Source organism: Dicentrarchus labrax, unplaced genomic scaffold (genome assembly GCF_905237075.1).
Source record: "Dicentrarchus labrax unplaced genomic scaffold, dlabrax2021, whole genome shotgun sequence".
Taxonomy (NCBI): domain Eukaryota; kingdom Metazoa; phylum Chordata; class Actinopteri; family Moronidae; genus Dicentrarchus; species Dicentrarchus labrax.
This window is the reverse complement of record NW_026136711.1, coordinates 10,973,437-10,999,007: the sequence shown is the minus strand read 5'-3', so window position 1 is coordinate 10,999,007 and position 25,571 is coordinate 10,973,437. Positions and strand designations below refer to the sequence as shown.

Genomic DNA, 25,571 nt, shown 5'->3' with positions numbered 1-25,571 from the left:
GGTAGAGGTAAGAATGTAGATATTTCCGTTTAATGCTTTCAATGTTTGCCACAGTGCCCTTTCTAATATAATATCAGAGACTGGAGGTTGGTTTCAGCCCAGTATCTTACCCACGTCTGAGAGTACTTTAATGCAAGCCTCCACTGAGGCCTTCTGAACAGGGTTAAGCCAGTTACAGTGGTATACCCTGAACACTCCCTGAAGCAGTTGTACAAATACTGGCTGACGAGTCTGTAAGACAGCAAGAGAGCAGATGATAAGAAAAAACACAATGAGAAATACAACATACTGTGTAGAATAGATGGAGAATAAAAACTGTGATTGACAATTTAATAATCAACAAAGTAAGTGTGTTCCCTGACAAGGTTAAACTTTTACACAATTTCTGCAGGAGATGTCAATGTGAGTATTCTATAGCACCTAGGGTGGAGGGGTCTACAGCTTTGGGTCCTGTAGGCCAGCTGTTTATGATCATGTGCAGTCCCAACACATCACACCAAACCAGTGCTTAATAGAGAGTACAGTCGATTTCTCTCAGAAAGAACAATCTTTTAGCAGACCACAGCCCTAGAGTACAATAAATACCTCAGTTATCTTTCCGAGAATGATGGCCTGTTGCAAGAGAAAGAGGGTCGTGATGTCATCATGTATTGGTAAACCTCAGCAAGCAGAATTCTCAGAATGTGAAAAGGCTTACAAAGAAGAAAATTAACTGTTTCTAATGGGGTCAATTTGGAACAAAACAACTCCACATAAAAGGAAAACAGGGTGTCAAGTGGGCAACTGTATGCAAGACTATATCACAAAGTTACCGCACAAGGGGGATTTATAAAGGGTATTGGTCATGGCTCACTGGGAAAGTTGTGGGCGACAAGACACTGCTACACCAAGGTCTAAGAAATAGAGTGACCACGTTGCATGAGTACATCATCTGCACCATGTCCTAGTAAAACCTTGTGCAACACACCCACAGATCTGGGAACAACAGAGTCTGTGTGCTGACTAAGCTATAAATATGTGAACACTCACACAGATACCTCTTTACATTCAGTCTGTCGACAAGCACCAAGGGTTGGGAAAGAAATATGTGGGGGGAGTGACCATTACTTACATACATATGGTGTGCCATCTATGCAAAGGGAGGAATGATATTTTATAGTGTGTATTAGTGTATATATGTGTATATAGACCTTTAATCACAATTGCAAGACTGCTTGTAATATGCATTTCAAAAGCAATACTCCATAGTCCAGATTACCTGCAGGCTTGTGCTCTGGTCAGAGAAAGGAGAGCTAAAGAAACATGTGACAATGCTCATGACTGTCTCAGTTACATAACGCTCCAGCGTGGTATCCGCATGCTTCCTGTCACTGGTGTTGTTGCACACCTAGGCAAGGACAGAAAACATATTAACATGACGCACAGCCACTGGATCACACTTCCTGCATGTGTGCGACAGGTGAGACACTGCATGCGGTATTGCCATAATCGGCCAAATCCATGATATAATACAGAGCACGACAGCACAGTCAGCCTCACTTTGAGATGTCAAATTCATTGTAACTTACTCGACAAATGTCCACCAGGAAGTTCTCAAACAGCTTCCACATATGGTTGGAGGTATAAATCTCCTTCATCTCTACCTCTGTGTCGACATAGCAGTGGTTCAGGAAGTTGATATAGGCAATCTTCACCTATTACAATAAAAACAAACATGATAAGGCACATGTATTAGGGGTGGATCCACTGACAGAAACTAGCTCTCAAACACAGACTATAAACATGTTCGCCACATACAGCATGTTTGCAGGCTGGTTAGTTCCTCAGAATGTTAATAACAGGGTCACAACCTATAAAACTGCAAGACACACATACTGTGTCATTGTACATATCATCATCTTTATTTATTGCTATCTGGAACACCTGCCCAGTTTAGGAAGGACCCCAATATGTCTTAAGAACTGTTTGAATTTAGGTGCATCCATTTAACAAGGTGCTGGGAATGTTTATTATCAGGTTTGGTTCATGCTAACTCAACAGCATCACGCAATACATGTAGACTTGTTTGGCTGCACATTCATGCACATGTAGCTTTTGCTTCACCTGAAAAGTGTACCGTCAGTAAACTGAAACTTTGTTTAGTGAAGATCAAACTGTTCATCAGTCTTGTAGTTTGTCATGATTTTTTACATTGAAATGTAGAAGGACTAGGGATGTCATGATACAAAAAAATGTAGTAGCCGATAACACTACCTGTGAAATTTCACAATTCTAAATACCAATTCAATACCAAGGTAAAAACCAAAACAACAAATCCCACTTCACCTTCAGTTCTCTTTACACACACACACACACACACACACACACACACACACACACACACACACACACACACACACACACACACACACACACACACACACACACACACACACACACACACACACACACACACACACACACACACACACACACACACACACACACACACACACACACACACACACACACACACACTTGGGGGTTTTCCTCATCTTGACCTCCATAGTTTCCCTAAACGGCCATCTCTTAATTACATTTTGCAATGTGGAAACTGCAAGCTCACAATGCTTTGCTATCTTCTTGTAGCCTTCTCCTGTATTGTGCACATCAATAATTTTCAATTTCAGAGTCTTACATTGTGGCTTAGAGGAATCCATGGCTGGTCTGTGTTCCCACAAGGTTTGAAGAGTCAGAGTATTTGTAAGGGGTTGAAATTGGCACGAGCTGACGTTTCCTAATGACAATTGTTGACATGCCTCAGGCCTAACAAGCTGATGAAGGTCAGAGACATTGTAAAAAGAATCTGAGACTGCAGAACTCTTAGGATGCCCAAACTTTTGCAAATGCCACAATGATGTTTTTATTTTTATAATTTTTGTTCATTTTACAAAATAAAATGAAACAATGCATGAATGTTTGCTGAATATTGTTATATTAATCAATATTGTCAAGGGGTTGTCTCATTTAGTTTAAAAAGCACAAAAAAACAAAGTCTCCTTACTTCCAATTATTATCAGTTTGTTTCCTTGCATAAAGACTACTAATACTAAAAACACACATTTCAGCTGAAAATAAATAAAATGCATTATTCATACCTCAGGGATACAGTCTTCATGGGTGACGACCCGTACGATATCATCCAGGGGCAGCAAGGAGTTACACTTGATTTCAGTGTAGACGTTCTTGCCCTCGGTGCAGACAGCCAGCAGTTCCACCAGGTGGATGTGGTACATGAGAGGGCTGTTTTCATCCATGCGGTCCCGCTCTGAACGCATCATCTGGACTAGGGTCTGGAAGGAGGCACGATCGTTGTAGAACACCAGGACGTCCTCGCCCGAGTTCACTAGCTGAGTTGTGGAGAGTACAGTTTTATTACTAAAAAGGTAATTGTTCTGTGACTTAACATTTTATATTACCATTAGTGTCACAACTGTTTTTATTGATATTAGCAACATCTCTGTGTTTCTGCTTCATTTTGAGTTACTACTCTATAGTAGGTATTAGCAGCAGTACTTTTTTTTCCCCTTTTGGTATAAAGATCATAGAACTGACCTCAGCCATAACAATGTCCTGACACTTCTTGATGAACTTGTTCTCGGCCTTCACAATGGTCTGCAGGAACTTGAGATACTGGACATGTCGACCATGAGTCTCAGTACAGTGAACAAAGTGCTGAACCACTCGCTCGTTGATCTCACTGCACAGCTGGAAGTTATTCATGAAGATGTGCTGCATGGTGACTGCCTCTAGGATCTGAGAGAGTTGGAAAAAGAGTGGTCAAAAAGGACAGTCTGGGAAAATTAATATTGATGTGTGAATTCCAGATTTGTTTTATCATAAGATAGCATTCTGGAAAGTGAACTGTATCAACTGTAGAAACCAATCTGTAGGAGTAGACCTGAGATGCCTGTACTACTCACCCCTGGGTTGAGAAATAAGTTGATATGCTTGTGGAGAAGAGCCTGATTCGGCTGGTTCCCTGCACAGAAATTCTGCAGGAACTCATGAGCCAGTTTCATTATCTCCTGCATTCGGACGTCCTCGCCCTAATGCAGATAACAGAGTCAGACTTCCTTTTGATTTACATCACATTAATGGGAAACTGAAAATGTGTAAAAGATATGCAGAGCTTCAAAGCTTCCTAATTATTTTACAATATTCCGTTGCAGTGTTGCACCTTCTCATAGGGGATCTGTAGGAGCTCCAGCACTACGCTGTGAGCTCCCATGTTCCTCAAAAGCCTCTGCTGCTGTTTCTTACTCTTCTTCCCTGAGCATCCCTCCTGAACACACAGCTTACTGAGCCGCAGCAGGATCTGAACACACACAGCAGGAGGATTTTAATCACAGGCAACAAGTTACAAACATTAAAATACAAGATTAAAATACAAATGAACAAACCTCTTTTACAACTCTGTAATTGTAACTGCTTGTGGTTTCTGTCTTCTTCTTGTCTGAACCAGGTGAGTCTCCCTGTAAAACAAGAAGCAGGGTCTTATAGCATTGCTAGAGGCTTTCAATGGACCTTCCTTCTTCATCAGTTCAACTAATGTTTTATGTTTTTCATGTTCTCTGACCTTCTTTTTGTTGTCAGACTCTGAAGGTCCATCTCCATCCATTCCATCTTCTCCTTGCCTCTTATAAACCCACAGTTCAGACTTCTCCACAATAGAACGCAGCTGATCCAGATCTGACTTGATTTGCTTGTAGTTATCCACATCCTGACTGGTCACCAGCAGCTGGACCTATTTAATTTGCATTAACTTAAACTTAATCTTAGAAATCATTACATTTCTCACTTGTCACTTGTGTACTAAGGAGTGCTAGCCTAGATATGTCCATGGTCAGATATTAAAATTAAGTATTAAAGAAAGGAAAACCCTACTTGTTTGAAGGCCATGAGGACCTCCTGCCTCTGACTGAAGTGTCTGAAGAGCAGGTGAAGTGCCCCAGACACGAGAGGAGGGTAATCATGCATGGTCAGGTGCAGCAGGACTCTTAGGAAGGTACGACCACCGTGGTCATCTAGGTCTAGTGGAGTGTTCTCCTCACTAAAAAGGTAATTGGAACAGAAATTACACAAACTTCATCTTGCTTGATCCAGCTTCAGATTAGCTCAGGAAAGACTAGCAAGCTATGAATTACCTTCCTCCGAAAATCCCCTCTGCCTGTTCTTCAATGTTTTCAAAGTCAAGGTTTCCTAAAGTTATTAAAATGTCAAAAGAATGAAATTTCAACATTTACATGAAAAATGTTTAATAATGATAAAACTTGACCTATTAATAAGACATTTTGACTTGTTATAGCAGGAAAAGCAAAGGTGAAACAAAAAACGATGACTCAGTTCCATCCAGTGTCCCAGTAACAGTATGTCAGTGAGCCAGCATGCACAAATACCAGGACCCTGGAAGTAGCTCACCTACATGTAATACACACATTATTTGTTATTAATCACACCTTTACTTTTCCTGCTATGACAAGCCACAATGTTTGCTGTAAAAAAGGTATATTAAATAAAGTGGCATCATACCTGGCATCTGACCTGTGACATTATTGGTTCCGTTCTGACTGGCAGTGTTTTCCGCTTGCGGGTTGTTCTCATCAAACTCACGTTTGAAAATACAAAGCAGGCAGGAGATCCTGTAGTCTAGCCGTACATTCAAAATGAACTAAAGGAAAAGACAAAAATGTTACAACACAAATACAAAAAAAGTGTTTGCCATTGAGGAGGAACCAGTTTCCTGATGTCCTACCTGTAGAATCTCAATGACCTTCAGCTTCGTGTCCATGACCATGATGTCTTCTCTCTCTGGTTCAGTCTGTGTTTTAACCACATCTCCCTCTGGCTGATGAGTTGGTGTGGTGGGCAACAAGCCACCTCCTCGCAGCACTACCTGGGTCATCAACTCACCAACTCCATGAATTGACTTCATCACATTACTGCCAGCTACAGTACATGCAGAGACAGAGAAATAATAACTTGTTTTTACTCTGAAAAGGCCCCAGTCAGTTAATTAACCATTAATAGTTTGTAAGATAATTAAAAAGTAAAATGTATTAAAAAGACAATTTGACTGACTTACAAAACTTTACAAGTCATAGTTAACATATCAGTGGTATCTCTGTCTCAAATTCTGTTTCTGGTCATTTTGTTCTTTAATACACATATATAGTTGTGATTGTGCCTATCTTTAAATTACTTGCACCGTATCTGTAAGAGCAGCTCAAGACTAAGGAAAAGAAAGTGACAGCTAAAATTACTTCTGACAATCTTAACTCTCTATGGTGATACAGCATCCAAGAAAGAAAAGGAAAACAATCTTCACTGATGTACAGTAAAGTGAGTTAAGCCTCAGGAGCTTGATGTTTACCTTTGTTTTCCTCTCCCTTCTCCATCTTGTTGATAGGGTAAATGGTGCTGACATGGACACAGTCTAAAATGTTCAGTAAGATCTTTGTCAGGCGCAGAAGGTCACTAAAGTTGTAGAAACCAAAGTATATGAGGTTCCTTGCCAGGTTCACTACCTAGGGAAAAGAAAATTCAAAACAAAGATTTATATTTTAACTAAACCAAAGTGACTTTGTCTGTTCATACCAACACAAAGAAGCATTACCTCAAAAGTAAGCTTGTTTTTCTCCTTGTCGGAGAAAGGAATGTTCTGTGACACCACCTCTCTCAGGTAGTTCTCCACAAAATCCATCGTGAGGCAGAACCGCTCTTTGATCTCATCTCTGGTGGTACCATCGTTGTCATAGCTGGATAAGTAAAGAAGAATTACATCTGAGAGATGCTGTCACATTGTTGGAATGGTAACACAAATCAATTCAATATATTCGTAAGACAAACTCACTCGTCAATAGCAATCTTAGAAGGAATCTCAGACCAAAGTCGGGCATATTTGACAGGTGTGACCTGCTCCTGGGGGTCACGGTCTACATGCATGTGCAGCATCAGGCGGCAGAAAGACGCCCGCAAGTCAAAGGGCAGGTCTTCATCAGACATACAGCGCAAGATCAAATCTACATCCAGCTGACCAGAGATTTTGTTGATGGCCAGGTACTGACGGTCCAGACACATCCGGGCAAAGAGGTTTAGCTGGCACCTGTGAGGAAATATTAAGCGAGTTTGGAGATGTGTCGTTTTTTATCAGAATTAAGTTGTTGTCATATTCAATATCCCTGAACATTACTTTGTGCATGTGTGGGGTTATTATTTTTCAAAAAATGTCTTGCAGTTAAATATCTACAAATAAACACAGAAATTCATAGTTTGGTCAAGTTTTTCATGAACAATATTTCAAAATGTATAACTGCCCGTTTCAACCAGACATGTGACTATTCAGGATTTTACAACAGTGCATATGCTTTCATATGTGTATAATCAAACACATCTGACCTGTAGTAACTGACCACGTCCTGGTCCTCCTTCTGGCCCTCCTTTGCATCCTGGGCCAACTCCCGGATGCTCTTACTCCGGATCTCCTTACAATTGTCTTTCCAAAACAGCCAGACCTCCTCTTCATCCTCTGCCTCCACTGGACTCTCTCCATTTGATGCTGTCTCAATCTCAAACCTAGACAGGACCAATCTGGAGAGCAGCATGAACATCATTTCTAAATGCCTGTTTTATTTTTTGAAAAGAAAATCGAATAAGGAAAATGAGATGCTAACTTAGTTTCGATGAGGATATCAGCATTGGTAGGGTCCAGTACTGCATTGCAGATGAGCTCCTGCGTCACAGGGATGGACTTGTGCATGGACACGCAGAGATCTGAGAGGTAGTCCAAAAACCTGGGTACAGATGATAATACATTACATTTTTCATAGGTCCGAGGGAATATATATATGAAAATATACAAATACATATGCCCTGTTTTTCTCCCACTCTCTGTGAGTGACTCCTTTGTCCAAACATCTGGATCAACCTGAGTCACATATTAGTAACAGCACCTGACAGGACTTTAACATGACACAAGCACACTCCAACTGTCAGCAAATTACCTGCAGAGCCAAAGTCATGCACAAGCACTTCCACTCATATTCCTCTGCTCACACTTGAATACTTTTACATACATTTACATTCCTTAGCAGCTGTTATACAAACAAATCTGACCTAAACTGTCCACAGCCGCTTCCTCTATGCCAGTTCATGCTATGTTTATGATGCCTCACCTCGGCTCCCGGTTCTTCCTCACTAGAGTGACAAATGTGTCTATCTCAGCAGCAGTGATATGTTTCTCCAGCAGCTTCCGGTTGTTGTGGAGCAGAGCTGTTATCGTGTCTTCCGCCAGCACATCATATCCTATCTGCTTCTGCATGAAGCGGAATTGCTTGGCTATGTATTCCTGTGAAGAGAAGGAAAGGAGGGATGATTACTGCAAAGGAAAGGCCTTGGTGTCAGGAGTCAGAGTTGAGCTGTTGTGTCCACCTACCTGGTTCTTCCTGTAATCCTGCTGGGAATGGCGTAACACTCTGTAGCAAAGCCTGCAAATATGTCTGAAAGGAGCGTGGCGCTGGTCTCCAAGCTCCTCCAGTCGCAGCATGGGGCCATCACCACTGTCTGTAAAAGGGGCTTGGAGAAGTTTGAAAATCTGAAATGGAAATGGAGAGTTTTGACACCCAGAAATGTAGTTGATCATGAACTTTAAATCAGTGCAATAACAATCTGATTTTTAAGACCAACCTGCTTCAAGATATTCTGCTCTCTCATGAGTTTTTGTCTTTCTCTGTTAGGTTTGTTAACCATTATCTCCAAAACATCCTGACCACTGTTGGGGATGTCCACCACAAAGAAAACCAGATCTTCCAGGAGCTTGGTCACAAACCTGAAGAGTGTACAAGTAAAAATGTAAACAGTAAAAAATTAAAGACAACTTTAAAAGAAGCAGCTACTTCATTGAAATATATACAAATATATACATAATAACACCATATACATGACACATAATGATGTAGTATTTAAAGTCTGCAGCTGATATCTGTCCCCACATACCTTCTTTCATTTTGTGTAATGGTGCCCTTTTCAAGCTTGCCAGCGATGGACGCCAGCACTTTACTCGCATCATTGGCAAAGTCCAAATCACGTACTTCTGCTGGTGGCACTGGTACAATGGCAAAAGCTTCCTTGTCCTCTTTTACTGCTGATGTTCCAATCTGGAAAAAACAATCAATTGTTTTTAGTATATCTGTTGAGAAAACCTTAGCTGTGCTATATATCTTAACCTAGCCATCACTACTCACCCGTAACATAACAGGTTTCTCCTCCTCTTTGTCAATGGGGTTGTTGGTGCTGTGAACCCACGTGTTGGTGCACAAGTGTCTTAGCCTCACATAGGAGCTCCTGGAAAGTTAGAGGAAATTGTTTGAGATGATAAGAAAATAAATAAAGCTACAGGGCACAGGAAAAGGTATCATAGTGCTTCAAAAATCTGACCATGTTTGATCCCTGCAACAACCTGAATGGCCATCAGCAGCCATTAGTCATATCAAAGTGTCAATTTGAGGGTGAACCTGCTTTTGGAATTTAGCTTGGCCTTCAGTAAGACACTGATTTTTCAGTTTTTCTTATCAGAGCATTGTTTCAGCACCATTTACGCCAGTGTTTGTAAGGAACTAATCCCAAGACGAATATAAGGAGGTTTAACAGGCTCATTAAGAAGGCTACCTCACTTGTAGAGTTAACATTGGATTTTCTTGAGGGAACTGTGTGTAAGATATTGAAGAAATGTAGGTGAAATCTTTTCATTTTAGATACACTTTGAGCTTTCCTCCAGAGCCACCCTTATTCCAAAACATAAACCTCGTACACAAGACACTGTATCTCACAGTCTAATGGAACAATTGCCAACAAATTTGATGGGCACATTCATACTCCTTGGGGGAATGCAACCTTTTCATTTTATTGATCCCATGGCCTTTTCTGTAGCACCATATTCAGAGTAAATTAATTAATCATACCCTCTTTCTCTCCCTCATCATGTTTGTGTCTGTGTTTCTGTGACCCATCTAATAAAGACAAAATGGTAAGAAAACAAAATCTCTCCAATATCCAATCAGCACCTTTAAACAATGCGACTGTTAAAGCTCTATTGAGATGTTAATATTTTGTTTAGGTTCATTAAACTAGCTGCTGGCCTTCACACAGCAAAACCAACATTACAGATGTCTGTGTATCTGGTGCACCTGTTTGTGCGTGTGTGTGTGGGTGTCTCTCAAAGGTCAGTAGCTACAAGCCTTGACAGGATTGACTGTATTTATAGAGTACCCCAAAGACATACAGTAAGAGCAATGACATGACCTGATGATCGTCTACAAATCACTCTGTGGCTCCGAGCCCACATACATCTCTGATATGCCTGTGCCATATGAACCTCCTAGAACCCTAAGGATATCTGGGAATTGCCTACTGGTTGTCCCAAGACTCAGAGCAAAACATGGTGAAGCAGCATTCTGTTATGCAACACAGACCTGGAATAACCTCCTAGTTGATATTAGACTAGACCCTACACCGACTAGTTTTAAGACAAAGCTAAAAACCTATTTTAACTGCCTACTCTACCAGCCAAAAACTTGTCTGCTTAGTTTGGGTCGTAAACAGCTTTAATTTAATTTTTATTGCTTGAATTTGTTTTGAATTAAATCAAATTGTGCATCTAAATGTGATAATATTGAATGTGTTCCTTTATGTTTTTATTCCCGCTTGATTAAAGCTGCAGTAGTTTACTTATTTATTGATTTTTATATTTTGTATCACTTGCCTGTACACTTTTTTAAATTGGAAATCTTTTGTCTTTGCTGTACTTTTTATTACCCTGTAAAGCGCACTGAATTACCCTGATGTAATAAATGTGCTATACAAATAAAGTTGTCTTGCTATGCCTTAATTTCTACTTGTCTCCACCTAGTGATTTAAACAGACTTACTAGTAACCAACTCCTAAAGCTTTACTTGATACTTGCTGTGATGTGACTAGAACATGATGAATGTCCCATTTACATAGTTGAGGGGGGCAGAATATTATAACAGTCCAGCACTCCACCACCATTGTCTATGGCCTCATAAATAATGATACAATGATCATAAATCAGCACCTCTCTGAAACAGTGCCAACAACAATGATTAAAGAGAAAAATTATGAGCAATATAAAGATTGGATTTTTGCATTAGAGAGGTGCACCTAATAAAGAAATAAGTTGGTGTATATACAGTATATCCTTGCAACTCAGAAGTAACAAGTGAGCAAGATACGTAAACAAACTTCCATGGTAGGGAAGAGACTGTTTACCGTGTGTAGCATTGCATATTATCCAGTAGTGACCTGTACAGTATAATCTATCCTCCATTAAGCACTAAACCTTTACACATAGTAAAGTCTGAGCCAACTACGTCTTTCACACCTGCTGCACGTGTGTGAGACTGCGGGTGTGACTGTGTGTCTGTAGCTTGTCAGGCCTTCAGAACAGACAGCAGAAGGTAGTCATAATCTTGGCAGGCATTACATAAACGCCTACTAAAGCTAACAGGCTTACCTTTGTGTACCGGTTTTCCCAGGCATTAATTAGTCCCCTGGCTAAAGTTTGAGGGACACAGTTATTTCAGGTAGGAATGGGAGGCGCTAGCAGCAGCAGGAACGCACCTGACGGTGTGACACAATGAAGGCTTTGACACAAGGTGGACCGCTTCTGTTTTTATCTGATGTGTAGTGAGGACAAACGTGCTATTGTAATTCTATGCATTCCCGCTCACACAATACTGTCAACAAGAATAAAGGAACCGACAGTCTTATTACAGATGTACAGTCAGCCTAAGAACAGTCAATAGCAAATACCAAAGAAACTACATTTTTTTTATTGCAACATCAAACATAAAATTCAGTTTGAATGATTTCAACTAACCTGGTGGGTAAAGAGCAGATGTATTATTTGCGTTGAGTGTTTACACAACATCTCGCTTGTGGTCGTGTCAGACAAGTACATGTGTCCTACAAGGCATTTTTAAATTTAGTTTGTTCTCCCTTTTGTGCCTACAACCCATGCCTATTCTCAGCCTGATTACAATGGTTTCCTATTTTATATCATGGTGGGACCTTTCTTGCTCTCATACTACCTAAAAAGATTACCAGTACACCAACATTCACACTCACAAAGGCATCAATGATTGCTTTACAAATAAGAGAAAGCACAAGACAATCAAGACTCCACTTTGATGGCATGATGATAACTTAGCAAAAATACACAATACTAAATTGACTATACACTGGGGAAGTCTGCATAGAAGCCAAAAATCTACTCCAAGAAAAGCCACAGAAGTAATTCACTTCTGATGCCTGAAAAATAAATAAAATACTTCATAGATACTGTATGACCAAACAGAAAATTAGGCAACAATCTTATTTGAATGTCAAGTCGATAAGTGACCAGAATAAACAGCTGGTAACCCAGACATAACAGACCACACATTACAAATGGGTCCTTGACCATAGTTGCAAAACCAAACAAACCCTTGTTACCTCAGAAACTGCCTCCCTAATGTTCCAAATTCCCCTTCAGCCCTACATGAGTCAAATGTGTACTACAGCCATTGTTTGATTTGTTGTAGTCTTGACATCATTGTGGTCTTTTTGCTTTGATAATGTGGTGTTGAGATATTGAGATATAGTCATTCCACCCATTTCCCTTCATATTTTCCAATATCCCTGATGATGTTGTTTCCATTAAACGCAAGAAATGTTTCCCCCGTGAGGGGACATTATCACTGTCTCTGATATTTTAGTTTTACGTCTTCTTCACTTCTTAGCAGTCGTGGGCATGTTTGTACAATGCCTTTCACATTTTTACATATACAGACCAACATTGTTTTCACTCTGTAGTTGTAATTAGAGGAGTGAAGATTATCACATATGGTATGTATCCTTAGATGTCCTTAAGTCATGTTCTACCTCTGTGATATCTGGATGTTATGTACATTTCAAATGAATATAAGCACTCCTGAAGAAGTAATGATGCTTGGTGTGTGGGTATAGTGTGTATTATACCTGGGTACCATGGAGTCCCCGCCTCTCAGAGTAGTAGGGTCCAACTCAAAGATAGAGGAGATGTCCATGCCATCGGGAACAGGCACCAAAGTGTACATGATCTTCTCCTGTGGAGCTCGCAGACGACCTCGTAATGCTTCATTATCTGCATCCAGCTAGAGCAAGACAACATGCAGTGAAAGCACTGGCTACAAACTGCAGTGGAGTTCACAAAATATGTAAAGACCACTGACAAAATATGCAGTCCTCAGCCATGATGAAACCAAGAAGTATGCATGTCTTCACTTTAACCTACTAGTCACCACTGAAGCTGATTTCACAAATTAGCTCCACTCTTCACTGAAGTAGTGCAAAAAAATCATCATTACAAATCTGTTGGGCCTTGTTGGCACATAGTTATGAACAACAGGTACACAGGTACCCCTGTTAAGTATGGTTTGTACAACACTGCCACCTAATGGTGATTTTCAGTGAGATCGGCTAAGATGATGGCATGGTGACACCCTGTGGTCATCTACTGCTACTAAAATGAAGGCACATACAACCTAGATGAAAAAAGGTATTGATAATTAAGGGTGCCGAAAGAGAAATTGGACAACAAAGCAGCAAAGGCAGTGTGTGACGTATGTGCAGACATGACAATGATTTTGTGCTAGGTCGCTGCAGCCAAGTAAAGATTATATGACAGTACCTGGAAATTAAAGGGTGTAAAGTCCACCACCTAGAGCAGAAAGCAAAGATCCAGCACAGAATTGAACAGATTAGATCAATAGCTGTGGGGCAACGTGACGTTGCTAAGCACTCAAAGGAGAAGAGATCAAGTCTTACCGAGGACCGCTGCTCTGCACTTTCCTCTTCAAAGTCTGGATTCACCTGGGAAACGCACCCGCATGTCACATATCCTCCTCCACATCATTCATTTCAAACTGTGTTCACTGCACTGGGAATCCTATTTATCATTATTATTCAGTCACTATGTCTCTAGACAAGGTAATGCTACTATGTCAGATACATATGTATGAAAGGCAATGGGTACAGAATTATAACTGTGTAAGATAAAAAGGTAAGGAAGTTGACACACACCTCACCCATCTCAGCAGCCAAATAACACCCTGTGGCCAAGTGTTTAAACCTGAACAGGCTGTTCCAGTAGCCTGCACCTCCCCTACATGGGTCATGGTGGACCACCTGGCAATGGGAAAGGATATGGAAACAAAGGCATAATTAAGTCTTGTGTCAAATTGGCTGCATTATTTGTGTTATATGAGTATGATTACTTCTGTTGCACTGAAGCAATATAAACAATGTTAAGCTTTCTCTCTTCCATGGGTAGGGCACTGTCATTATCATTAACCAAATTACTAAATGCCTAGTCTTAAAGGCACAATGACAGACAAACACCAAAAAGTGAATTAGCTAATTTTATCTGTAGAACATGTTGTGCTAACCTCCACTTCCCACAGTGCTTTGCTGCTGGTGGCAGAAGTGGCAGACTGCCGGCCGGTTGTTCTAAGAAAAACATACTGCTTCTTCCTGTGGTCGTCACAAGTGAGGAACTTCTCCTGCTCTGCATGGAACAACCGTACTACATCACCCTGCGATGACATACACACACAAACACACACAATGCACAGAATGACTGAATGAGAATAAGTCAGTATTTTATTGTAGTATGTATTCTCTTGCTGTTCTCATATATTGTGTTTTAAAAGTTTGTTTTTACCATGATTTATATTAACATGTCAGCAAATGAAGGTGCTTTCACAAGTGTATTTGTGACAACTGATTACTATAAGTGAGGGTACCTACCCCTTTGAGTATTGTTTCCTTGTTGTCACTCCATTTCATAAACAGAACAACTTTCCAACTTGTGTTACAATTTACAGAATTAACCTGAAAGGCAGAGGAAAAAAGGTTCAAACATGTAATTATATAAAGAATTTGTATTCCTATTATACAATGCAAGCCTTTGAACGTTTCAACGTTTCATATTCCACCTTAATGAAGCAAATGTAGAATGTATCTTATGTGTCTTATTTACTGTACAGCGTGTTCATGTACCTCATTGCATCCTGGGTTGTCAACCAGCTGGTGGCTGCTGGCATGTAGAGGTTGTCCTGCATTCACAGGATTAAGGACCACTTTATCTCCAATCACCACCTGCAGCAGCAATATAAATACACAGATTACCGCTTTCAACTAAGTATTTAGTTAAGTTAAATTAAATAAAAGTAATCTGTCACTCAGAAAGTAATAGAGAAGTACAATATCAACTAAAATGTAAGTGCCTTTTTCAATTAACATATTTAAATACAGGCTCATTGAGTGAAGGGCAATACAAATCTTGAGACAAGATGAATACTGCTGCTCTGGAGGCCACTGTGTGAGAATGAGCACTCCATTTAAATTCCAAGTATGTCACATCCCAAGATATTAGCCATCATTCTTCAACACTGCAATTCCCTTTCCTCACAAGGTTAACACGTAGGTTACACTCAATCATGCTAGCCTCCAGATAAGCACTAGGGGGAGTCGTGAACCATAACGTGTGTGAAAGAACTGGATAAGACAAAGAATCACTGAGGCGTAGCCCTGACCCTGAGCATCACTCACCAACCACAAAGGAATGTGTACTGTAGGCATAAGCAGCAAGCACCAATAAACAACTTTTGGTCAGTAACTTATTTGTGTTTGCTCATACCACTGTGGATTGTGAGTGAACACATTTTAAGATCAACTCTTAGTTGACCTCCAGCCCAGCCCTGCACATTGCCTGTCCTCATTCCCCAAGGGGATTAATAAAGTGTACCTTAAATAGCAAATTAGCCATCTTAACTCAGAAGACCAACAAAGGTTCATGCGTCTAAAGCACGATATCTTGCATACTTTCCTACATATGCAGTTGTAGTCCTGTAAACAGACCTCTGAAACAATGGACTACAAGGTATTAAATAAGCAACCTGCAAGTGAACCACTACGATGCTAAATCATTAAGGCCTTTCCAAAACTAAAAAAATGGTATGAATGGATAAATGATAACCAATCATGTTTGCAGTGGTTAACGCGTCTGAAAATTGTCAGTTGTGTCCCAAGCAAACTATAGAACTTGTTGATGTGATATATCTTATCCTTAAACCAAAAACAACTAACTAACACAGACTTTTAAAGACAGATAACCATCAGTTTGTTGGCAGTTCCTCATGCTTGGAAAACTGAGCAGAACTGAACAAAATGAAGGACAATGTGCAGCCTAAACTGATGCTTAGATCGTGCTAATTGTCTTCTGTCGTTAATTCATTCTGTCTTATAAAAACAAGCTAAATGTGAGGCTGTGTGACTTCTGTTTTCAAACCCTGTGAAAAGACTAAAAATACATCCTTAATTTCTCCTACTGAGCATAATTAACTTGAATCCCACACCCCGCTCTACCCACACTGTCTCCCAGGGATCGCAGCTTGTAGAAGGGCTGGATGTAGAACCAGGATCCCTCATTTCCCGCTGAGTCCAGAGTTACTCTCATGGCATTTTTCTCCAACAATGCAGGTAGGCGCTTGTTCACTGTCAGGTATTTATTGCTTTTCAAGTGTAGCAACTGTTGGCAGAAGAAACAGTGTTACATAGTTCAAATAGATATAGCTTCAATCAATGACATAATGCGGACAGTAGTTGGAACAAAGATGGAAGTATATGGAGTGGCACAGCGGGACCCAAGGGAACACTTCACTGAAAATATGCATCCCCGGAATGGCTTGGTGTCTTTATTTCTTCTCAAAATTATTTAGGTACTTGAAATCTCTTATCGTTAAATGCTTCTCATGACCTCTGTTGGTTCACCCATTTAATCAACAGTTCCCAGACCTGTACTAAAATAATCTAGCACCAACTAGACTGGAATCATTTAAGCTCTGCATATTTTTGGGGCCCACAGCCAACTTAACTAAATGCTCAACTTAATCCTACAACGTGATATATGGTGAGCCAGTGAGTTTGCAGAGTAGACCCAATGACACTTTAATACAGACTTATGCACTTGGCATTATGCATCAGATAGTAGAACATTATATGTAACAAAGTTAGACCACCATTGCAAGTAGGGGATGCAAGAAAATATCAAAAATCATTGTATTACGATATCATATTTTGCTTGTGATATTATATTAATTCTCAAAAACACTGTATTGATTTTTTATGTTTAAACCACCAACCGCTAGATAACATTGTTGTAAACTTATTTTTTATTTTATGTTGTGGTGTGTTCTAAAATGAGATCTTTTTAAAAGCAGCAATAAGGAGCGTTCATGTTGTGCTGATTCTGGCATCCTGTGGATAAACGCAGTAGTGTTTCTACCACCTTGTTTTATTGATTACAATTTTCTCGCTGATGGTCTCATATGCGTATGTAGGTCATATTGAGGCATTAGTAGTAATCGAGACTCTTCCATAAAAAGCTAAAAACTCTTTGTAGTAGGTTTAAATCTTAATATATTGAATTGTAACACCTGTATCGTGATACATATCCTATTAGTGAGGGGCAGTATGATTTGATTGATTATTATTGACCACACAAAATTATAAAAAATAAATATGAAGGAATCAGAATGCAGGAAACCAGCAGAATGTAAAACATTTTAAAACAACGCAGTAAAAACAGAACTTAGAAATAAAAAACATGCCAGAAACTCTAACATCTATGCCTTTTTAAAACAAAATGTTTTCAAATAGTTGTGTTAACACTATGGATTGACATACAAAGTATTTTAAGTATTAAAATTATATATTTCTCAAACAAATGAGTTACAGCCATGTTTCAGCTGTGCATTGGTTTGGCAGTATATGAGAAATGCATATCACATGGATATATCGGTTCACGTGATATATCGCCAATATTACCATATCATATCACCAGATTTGTGTCAATGCTCAGCCTTACTTGCAAGGACATTTTCAAAATCTAAGTTTAAAATAATTTCCTATGGCAAACCAGGAACCAACTGGTGCTCACTTTATTATTAGAATAACAGTTCAATACAGCTAAGACTCCCTTGACCATTCTGGGTTTCAGATGATCTCATACCTGTGTGCAAACTATTCCTGGGCAATGAGCAAAGCAAGATAAGACAGAAACTTTATAGCACACCATTGGGTGGTGGCAATTATTTAAAACTCATCACAGTCAATGCTATCATGCACTGTCAAACATGGTGCTGCAGTTCTATTAACCAAAGCACCTTATCTCATAGGTTCCTGAACACACCTGAATGACATTTCCATACTGGATGATGGTTCCCAGCAGCTTGCGATTTTCAGAGTCATTCTGCTTCTTCTCCAGGTCAGCAGCATGCTAAAACACAGAGCAGGAAGCAGAGATGCTCAAGAATACAAAACAAAAAAAATACTATATCTGAAAAGAATTATGCTACATACTCATTTCACATCAATACAAGAATGTAGCTTTATGTCACCAGTACACTAATCAATTATTTTCACCATGGCAAAAGTCAAAGAGTAGACAAATTAGGGTGGACACATACATGGAGTTTGTTGAGGAGGACTGTGTCAGTGGTGCTGTTGCCTCCAGGTTTTGCCGCCTTCCAGAACTGTTTCTGTGCTGAGTATCTGTTCATAGGACACAGTCTGAAAAGGCAGTCTGAGGAAAGAAGGCGAGAGGGAAAGGGAAAGAGCCAAACCTCATCATTTAGTATTAGATTTTCTCAGCAAAAATAGACACCAAAATCCTCAACATAACTCAACATAAACAAATCCAAATGTTTGCTGTAACCTCTTCTTTTACTTTTGCTAGAGAGTAAAAACTTCCACTTGTACACAAGAAACATTAAAATTGAATGGAAATACTGCATTGAAATTTCTGGGGTGCATTTATACTCCACACGGGATGAAGCTTTTTCATTTTTAAACCTCTGTGAGCTCTCCTCTTGTCCTTCCTTTAGGCCAAAACAACCCACTAACTAATTTTGTGGAATATATTATGATTATTATTATATTGATGTAAAAATAGGCCATGAAATGGTATAGATCTGCTGGTGTGGCCATCAAGGAGCATCAAGGCTATGTTACTAACCGAGCAGAGCAGCAGACTGCTCTTTGGGTGGGGGGCCGAAGAGAACACCAACAAGCAGATTCTGACCATGGAGGGATATGAAGGGCAATTCATGCTGAAGCTCATTTCTATTTCTACAAACAAATAATTTTGCACATGTGTTTAATAATTAATTTCATATTATTTATTTATAAATATATGGATATTTCTCCTAATCAATAATTCAATATGTCTTTATAATTGACCAAATATTGTTCATACCAAATACATTAAGAAATTATATTCTCGTTGATGACGTTTGGCATCTCAACAACAAACAACATTTTGTGGACTAACCGGGACAGCTACTGGGTCACATTATGTGCACTATTGATGCTTTCAGACATCCCACCCACATTCAGTCCAAACTACTTGCCAAAACTTCACACCTCATCTCTCACATACACATTTTAACAATGGAGACTTATTTATAACAAGACATTTATTTTTCCTTGCTCAGCTGAGCAACAACAATAATATACTGTTTCAAACTAAAAATATCTGCCAAAAAGACTGAAATATGCAAAAAATGTCCTTGTTGTATAGCTTTGCACTCTATTTAAACTGGAAGGAAACAATGTAGGGAACAGCACTATGATCACTTTAGAATATGAATATGCCAAAATGTTTCAGTAATTAGTTGTCATTGTCTTCATGCACATGGTATACCTGTATGCTAACCAAAACAGGGGACCTGATCAAGGAATCAAGGAAATGTATTCATCATTGTACAACACAAGGCTGTATAACGAAATAAAGTTTGTAGTTCCTTCATGCTAAATACATAGAAAAAGATACATAAAATAGAATAGGATAAAATAAAAATAACATATAGTTATTTATATAGATATATGTATACACCCAGGAAACAATTCTGTACTGCATCTTTTGAATTTGCGTCTGGCTGAATGTAAACAGCAGCAACAAGACAGTGATGATAATATGGTTTCATCTTCACATAAAAAGAAACAGTGTCCATCTACTTTGACTGCGTTTGAGCACCAGGCAGATACAAATAGGGTAAAACTATCCATCAACACAAGAATCTCCAGAGATTAACCATTATGGGGCATGGGAAGGAGGAGAGGAGGCCAAGGACCAATGAAGAAAATGGGGCACTAGGAGAACATCTGTCTGCCAGGGATGAGCAATTGGGGTTATGGAGAAAGAAAATAAACTGTGAAGAATGTGGATTTCAGGCAGGGAGGTGTAAGGCAGAGGGTAACTTCTAAAAGATGAGATAATAATAAAGCTTAATTCATGTTTGTTAAATTAAGTTTTTACTAAAAACAAAAACACATGATGCAACACAGAGAAGTTAAATATTAAGACACTGAACTCACTAATAAGAAAAGAACTTGATGCTGTTATGCTTAAATTTTAATTTGATACTACCGTGCAACACTGAAAAATGCAGTTCTGTCTTTATTTTTGCTATTAATTTAAATATTTGAACCTTGGTTTAAACTGCTGAGAAACAAAGAGGTACGATCCAATCTTCTTCTGACAACAAACTCTGCAGCCAATAGACACACCGGGTACACGTTTAACTAAACACACCAGCTAGCAGGTAGTTAAGATCTGTGACTGAAATCCAAATCACACTCGCATCCCTCAAATACCGAGTGTGAAATTTATGCTCTAAATATAGGGACGATATGGTGAAGGACAATGATATTCTTGCAGCACAGTGGTTGTGACACAAATTATAAACAAACCTCCTCCTTCGTCTCGGAGGAACTTCATTGTAGAATGTTAAGGTTTGACAATACAAGGACATATCTTGCCCAGTTCTATTTTTTCGGTTAACGCAACCCCAGGCATCCCACTAACAAACGACACAAGCATACGACTTAAACCTACACAAACAAACACATATTAATAAAAATAAATAAATACCAAAATGGCTGTATATGGAAGTTACAATCAGATAAATAAGTACATAAATAAATGAAATAGATAGTTGCAGTAAAACGTTAATAGTTAGAAGCAGTTACTCAAAGACAACAGTCTCCGGGTTTCTAAAAAATAGATAGAGGATGGAAAAGCATAGAACTTATTGAATGACTTTTGAGTAGAGAGTTTTAAAGTTTGTGGTTTGCTCCTTCACAGTGAACAAAGACAGTGGCCATCTCATCTGAATCACAGCAGTTACAATGGATTTCAACAGGAAACAAAAGGTGAAAACATCCTAATTTCTTCACCATAATCCAATTTTATTCTGTATAACTATATGCATGTTTAAAATAATAATATTTTCACAAAATGATGACCAAATATGCTGCTTCTATGTTAATCCTCATGCATGACTGTTTTTAAGCTCCCGAGAGGGCACGTGGGTAGGCTGGCTTATGTCAGTCTCTAGTTGTTGACTGTTATAGTTCACTAACCCCGGCAGCTAACTGTAACAGTAACTTCCTCTATACAACAAAACACTAACATTGTGCTATCAAGCTTCTGCTCTGCCATGATCAGTTTTGTTTTAAGAGAATGACACTAGCCATTTATTAGCAGTAATGTGTACCACAATTGACGGGTCACTGGTCTTGTCTGGGTCCCCTTAGTTTCCTCATCAGTTTATTATAAGAATATGTGCCTGCATGACTAGCTACTGCTTAGGGTAAATTGTGTTTTTTGCGTGTGTTTTGTAGTTTAGATAAACTGTCCTTGTAAATATAGCTACAATCATTTTAGTCTTTAACATAGATCCATTATTACGTGATCTATTATACGTAATCAGCTCCAGATCAAGGTGATGTATAAAGCTGTAGCGTGTGTTCAAGGCTACATTTGTTTTAAGCCTTCCTTGTATGCAATGTTATCTCTTGCAAACCTGATCTACCAAATTTTATCAACAATAAAATACAGAGAAAAAAACTCACGTGAGTCTTTTAATTTACATCCTCAAGACTCATTTGTGTGTTTTGTTTTAGCCTTATTACAAAAGGAACATTTACCGATGTTATTTGGATTTTAGGAGCATTCCTTGGATATGTATACAACACATTCATAATATGTGTGTCATTTAGGGGTTTTACCACAGTTTGCGACAATGGCCTGCCTGTTTACGCTCTGTGTGTTGTAAACAAACCACCTTGCCAGTTGTTTGCAAGGCTGGAGTAGAGATGCAGGCGCAAAAGAAAAGCCCACATTTCTGGTCAGAAGGAGAATCACACGCACTTTTAAATATTATGAAAGCCTTGGATATCAACAAGTTTTTGAAAATGAGCAAATATCACAATGCCGAACTACTGAGAAGCAGGTTGAGTGAATGAAAGAGGGAGGCTGTGTTCACATGGTCAAACAAGTTTCGCCACTGGTGGAAAACTTTGAAAAAAACTCTCTTCTGATGCAAATAGGAAAAATGACTTGAGCAGATCCAGCTGTTCCACTTTTACCACAGGAGCAACAAGTTTGAAAAAGAGGGGAAGGGAAGGAAAAGGAGAGAGGGGAAAGGAGGGAAATTCCTCTGTAGGACACACGGTACGTCATTTACATGTTAATCGAAGTATGCTGAGATTTAAAGTATTATTTTTTTAACCTTTATACATCTATTTTGATAGAAAGACAGCTGGAGATAGACAGGAAAGGGGGGCAGAGAGAGAGGGGATGACATGCAGCAAAGGGCTGCAGGTTGGACTCAAACCCGGGCCGCTGTGCATATGGGTCGCCAGCTCATCCAACTGAGCTAACCGGGTGCCCTGAAGTATGCAGAGTTGCATTTAAATGAGACTATTAGGGGCATGTTTATTTTCATTAGCCATCTAAACAGCTTAGTAGAAATACTGTCTTCGGAAAAAGGGCAAAAACCAGAATGTTTTGTGCATGTAAACGCAGTCATGTGTTTTACTAGAAACAATATCGTGGTTATTCTGGAAAGTTCAAAGAACATGCCATCAGCCATTAGAACAACTAGAACACTCATAGACAGCCCTCCCTGCAATGCTTAGAGAAAACAGTACATACAAAGTCTGACACACAATCAGGATGCATCACGTAGCACAAGTTAAATGTACATCCTAGGTAAACATAGTATCTCAATAACTGTATGACCTTTAACAATTTCTGGATGATGTAACACTTGTGACAACATGAAGCTAGAGTCTCCTGCATACACAGACTCCCTTGATCTCACAAAGTCTGGAAGTGAGGACTGGCCAAGATGCCCTCACGACCAAGGTCTCAAACTCAATTTGGTCCTGACGAAGATGTATGTACACATTCACATAAACACACTTAATGTCATATATAAGCCACTCAGATCATAGAGAAAGTAAGGTTTAAAATGCTGTGTTACAGCTCACCGCGATAGACTATTTAAATAGCTTAGGTGTGCTATAAATAATCACAGGGACGTTGGGATTTAGTCCCGGTACACTTTGCTTCTGTTTAACACTGGCCTTAAGAAGAGAGGTGATACTGAAACCTGTGGTACAGTCCACATATCCTCACAATACCTCTACATTTTTTAAACACTGACTTAATTCAGTACATTTCTAAATGTGCCATAATAATAATGTAAAAACTATGTTCTTAAAAGTTTTTTTCCCAAAATAATAATAATAATAATAATAGTAATAATAATAATAATAAGAACAGTGCATCCTTTTTTATTTATATGTAGTTGCATATCTGACAAAGTCTACTTGTGTGACTAGGCAGGGTTACTCTACCATTACTGCTGTTGTGCTGTGTTGAACCAGAGCTTTGAATATGATTTGAATAGTGCAGTTAGAAACAGACAAGTGATGCTGTCTCTTTGCATGCTGAAATGGAAAGGCAGGGCCTTGTTTAAATCCATAACACACCTATCACCCATAACCAACAACCTATTGGCAAGCCTCTGAACACAGTGAGTAATAGCTTGCACTTGTGCCTTTAGTCATCAGTCATGGTGGAGAATATATGATATGGTCATCCTGAGCATTTATTAGCAACACTTCTGGAACCTGAATTGTCAAACAAATATTGATTTAGGAGAGGGGGAACTTTGTATAATGAACTGGTAAAATCAGCTGTTTTCAAAGCAATATGAGGAAAATAACCGAGGTTTATGAGGCCGAATCACTGTGGTGCATCAGTCCATGTCCATAGCATAAATCAACTTTCATAATTATTTGAATTACAACTAACATGCCCCTTTCTCAGTGGTTAAGATGAGAATGTCATGGTTATTTGTGGATTAAACACACAAATAGTATCTCATTAAGAACAATCCACTCATGTCGATCAAGATTATAATTTTAGGCATGATCAGAGATGCCTCCGCTAAGTGGATATGAAAATTACACCCTTGCATGAAACCTGATCTGACCTACCTTTGCAGCAGAGTGTGCAATGGTGACTCAGTTACTTCAAAAAGGAAGAGAAAGATTTTGTTTTTGTTCATTTCATCTACCCCGCACTGCTCCACAGTGTCATACTTTCATTTTGTTTATGATTTTAATTTGTTGGCTTAGTAAATATAGGCTACTCTGTGATTAAATGTTATGCGAGAGCTATTCTGTGAATTAGATCAACAATTTGACTGTACAAAGAAATGCTTCTTACTTTAAAAAGGAGTAATTCACAACAAAGATTGTTGAAAACAATTTAATGGTCATGCATTGATCAAGCTCCATCAGGTCACACTATGCTGTTTAAACATCAAGGATGTCTTTTTGTTTGGCAGCCATGTTAGAGTTATAGTCTCAGTTCTAGGAAAAATCCATGTGGAATAATCCCACTTCCGATGAACCACCATACCCTGCACCTGCTGTGAACAAACGAGCAGTGCCTAATCACTTGAACCGCAAAATCATATGAACAGGGCACACCCTGACAGACCAATCAATGGACCAACTGCCTCATTACAAACACTGTCCAGATAAACAGCGAGTGAGCACAAAGACAGAAACACTTGTGAGATGTAATGTAACATGCAGTACAGTCAGTACTGTGGTACGCTTTGAGCCTGTACTTTGTTGTGCTTTTGTACCATTTACTTTTTAACAATATGCTGAAATCCAATAAAAACACTATAATAATACTACTGGATTGTACATGGAAATAGGTCAGGGGTACAATTGTTTAAATGGTAAGGGAAACTGAAACAAATCAACAACTGCACAAAAAAAAAAAAAGCTACTGTATTTTTAGCCGTGTAGCTGCTGGCTAAACTGTGCAGATGTTCACACTGTCAGGTTAGCGCCTGTTATAAGATGTTTAGATGTAATGGCAGGTTCCCGTCATGGGCCTGATGCTTAACTCCTATTGGCAATCTGCCTGAAAGAAATCCATTCTCCAGAAGTAAACAAGAAAAACACTAGATGCAGATACATTCTAGATACGAGTCTAGCAAGTATTCAATGTAGAATTTACTGCTTCCTGGTTGGGAAGTTCACCGTTGGTCATAAAATAA

The 25,571-nt window shown here is 39.1% G+C and overlaps 1 protein-coding gene across 17 annotated transcripts in view; it reads right to left on the bottom strand.

Moving 5' to 3' along the window:
* itpr1b (inositol 1,4,5-trisphosphate receptor, type 1b) overlaps positions 1-25,571 on the bottom strand; it is an 84,780-nt gene that overhangs the window by 52,488 nt on the left and 6,721 nt on the right. For 8 of the 17 annotated variants that reach the window (XM_051414096.1, XM_051414097.1, XM_051414102.1 and 5 more), the window contains exons 4-38: positions 18,606-18,721; positions 18,329-18,415; positions 16,508-16,666; positions 15,136-15,234; positions 14,884-14,967; positions 14,523-14,669; positions 14,158-14,262; positions 13,903-13,947; positions 13,766-13,795; positions 13,075-13,229; positions 9,282-9,381; positions 9,034-9,194; positions 8,725-8,866; positions 8,474-8,632; positions 8,214-8,386; positions 7,713-7,832; positions 7,438-7,629; positions 6,893-7,144; positions 6,656-6,797; positions 6,413-6,566; positions 5,795-5,988; positions 5,572-5,710; positions 5,187-5,241; positions 4,927-5,092; positions 4,619-4,786; positions 4,443-4,514; positions 4,220-4,357; positions 3,963-4,088; positions 3,595-3,795; positions 3,138-3,389; positions 1,569-1,694; positions 1,259-1,387; positions 1,112-1,129; positions 586-612; positions 111-231 (exon numbers count right to left, since the gene is read on the bottom strand). In XM_051414096.1, the coding sequence (XP_051270056.1) occupies positions 111-231; positions 586-612; positions 1,112-1,129; positions 1,259-1,387; positions 1,569-1,694; positions 3,138-3,389; positions 3,595-3,795; positions 3,963-4,088; positions 4,220-4,357; positions 4,443-4,514; positions 4,619-4,786; positions 4,927-5,092; positions 5,187-5,241; positions 5,572-5,710; positions 5,795-5,988; positions 6,413-6,566; positions 6,656-6,797; positions 6,893-7,144; positions 7,438-7,629; positions 7,713-7,832; positions 8,214-8,386; positions 8,474-8,632; positions 8,725-8,866; positions 9,034-9,194; positions 9,282-9,381; positions 13,075-13,229; positions 13,766-13,795; positions 13,903-13,947; positions 14,158-14,262; positions 14,523-14,669; positions 14,884-14,967; positions 15,136-15,234; positions 16,508-16,666; positions 18,329-18,415; positions 18,606-18,721 (4,554 nt within the window). The remainder of the gene's footprint in view (positions 1-110; positions 232-585; positions 613-1,111; positions 1,130-1,258; positions 1,388-1,568; positions 1,695-3,137; positions 3,390-3,594; positions 3,796-3,962; positions 4,089-4,219; positions 4,358-4,442; positions 4,515-4,618; positions 4,787-4,926; positions 5,093-5,186; positions 5,242-5,571; positions 5,711-5,794; positions 5,989-6,412; positions 6,567-6,655; positions 6,798-6,892; positions 7,145-7,437; positions 7,630-7,712; positions 7,833-8,213; positions 8,387-8,473; positions 8,633-8,724; positions 8,867-9,033; positions 9,195-9,281; positions 9,382-13,074; positions 13,230-13,765; positions 13,796-13,902; positions 13,948-14,157; positions 14,263-14,522; positions 14,670-14,883; positions 14,968-15,135; positions 15,235-16,507; positions 16,667-18,328; positions 18,416-18,605; positions 18,722-25,571) is intronic. The other 9 variants (XM_051414105.1, XM_051414108.1, XM_051414111.1 and 6 more) reach the window with 4 other exon arrangements.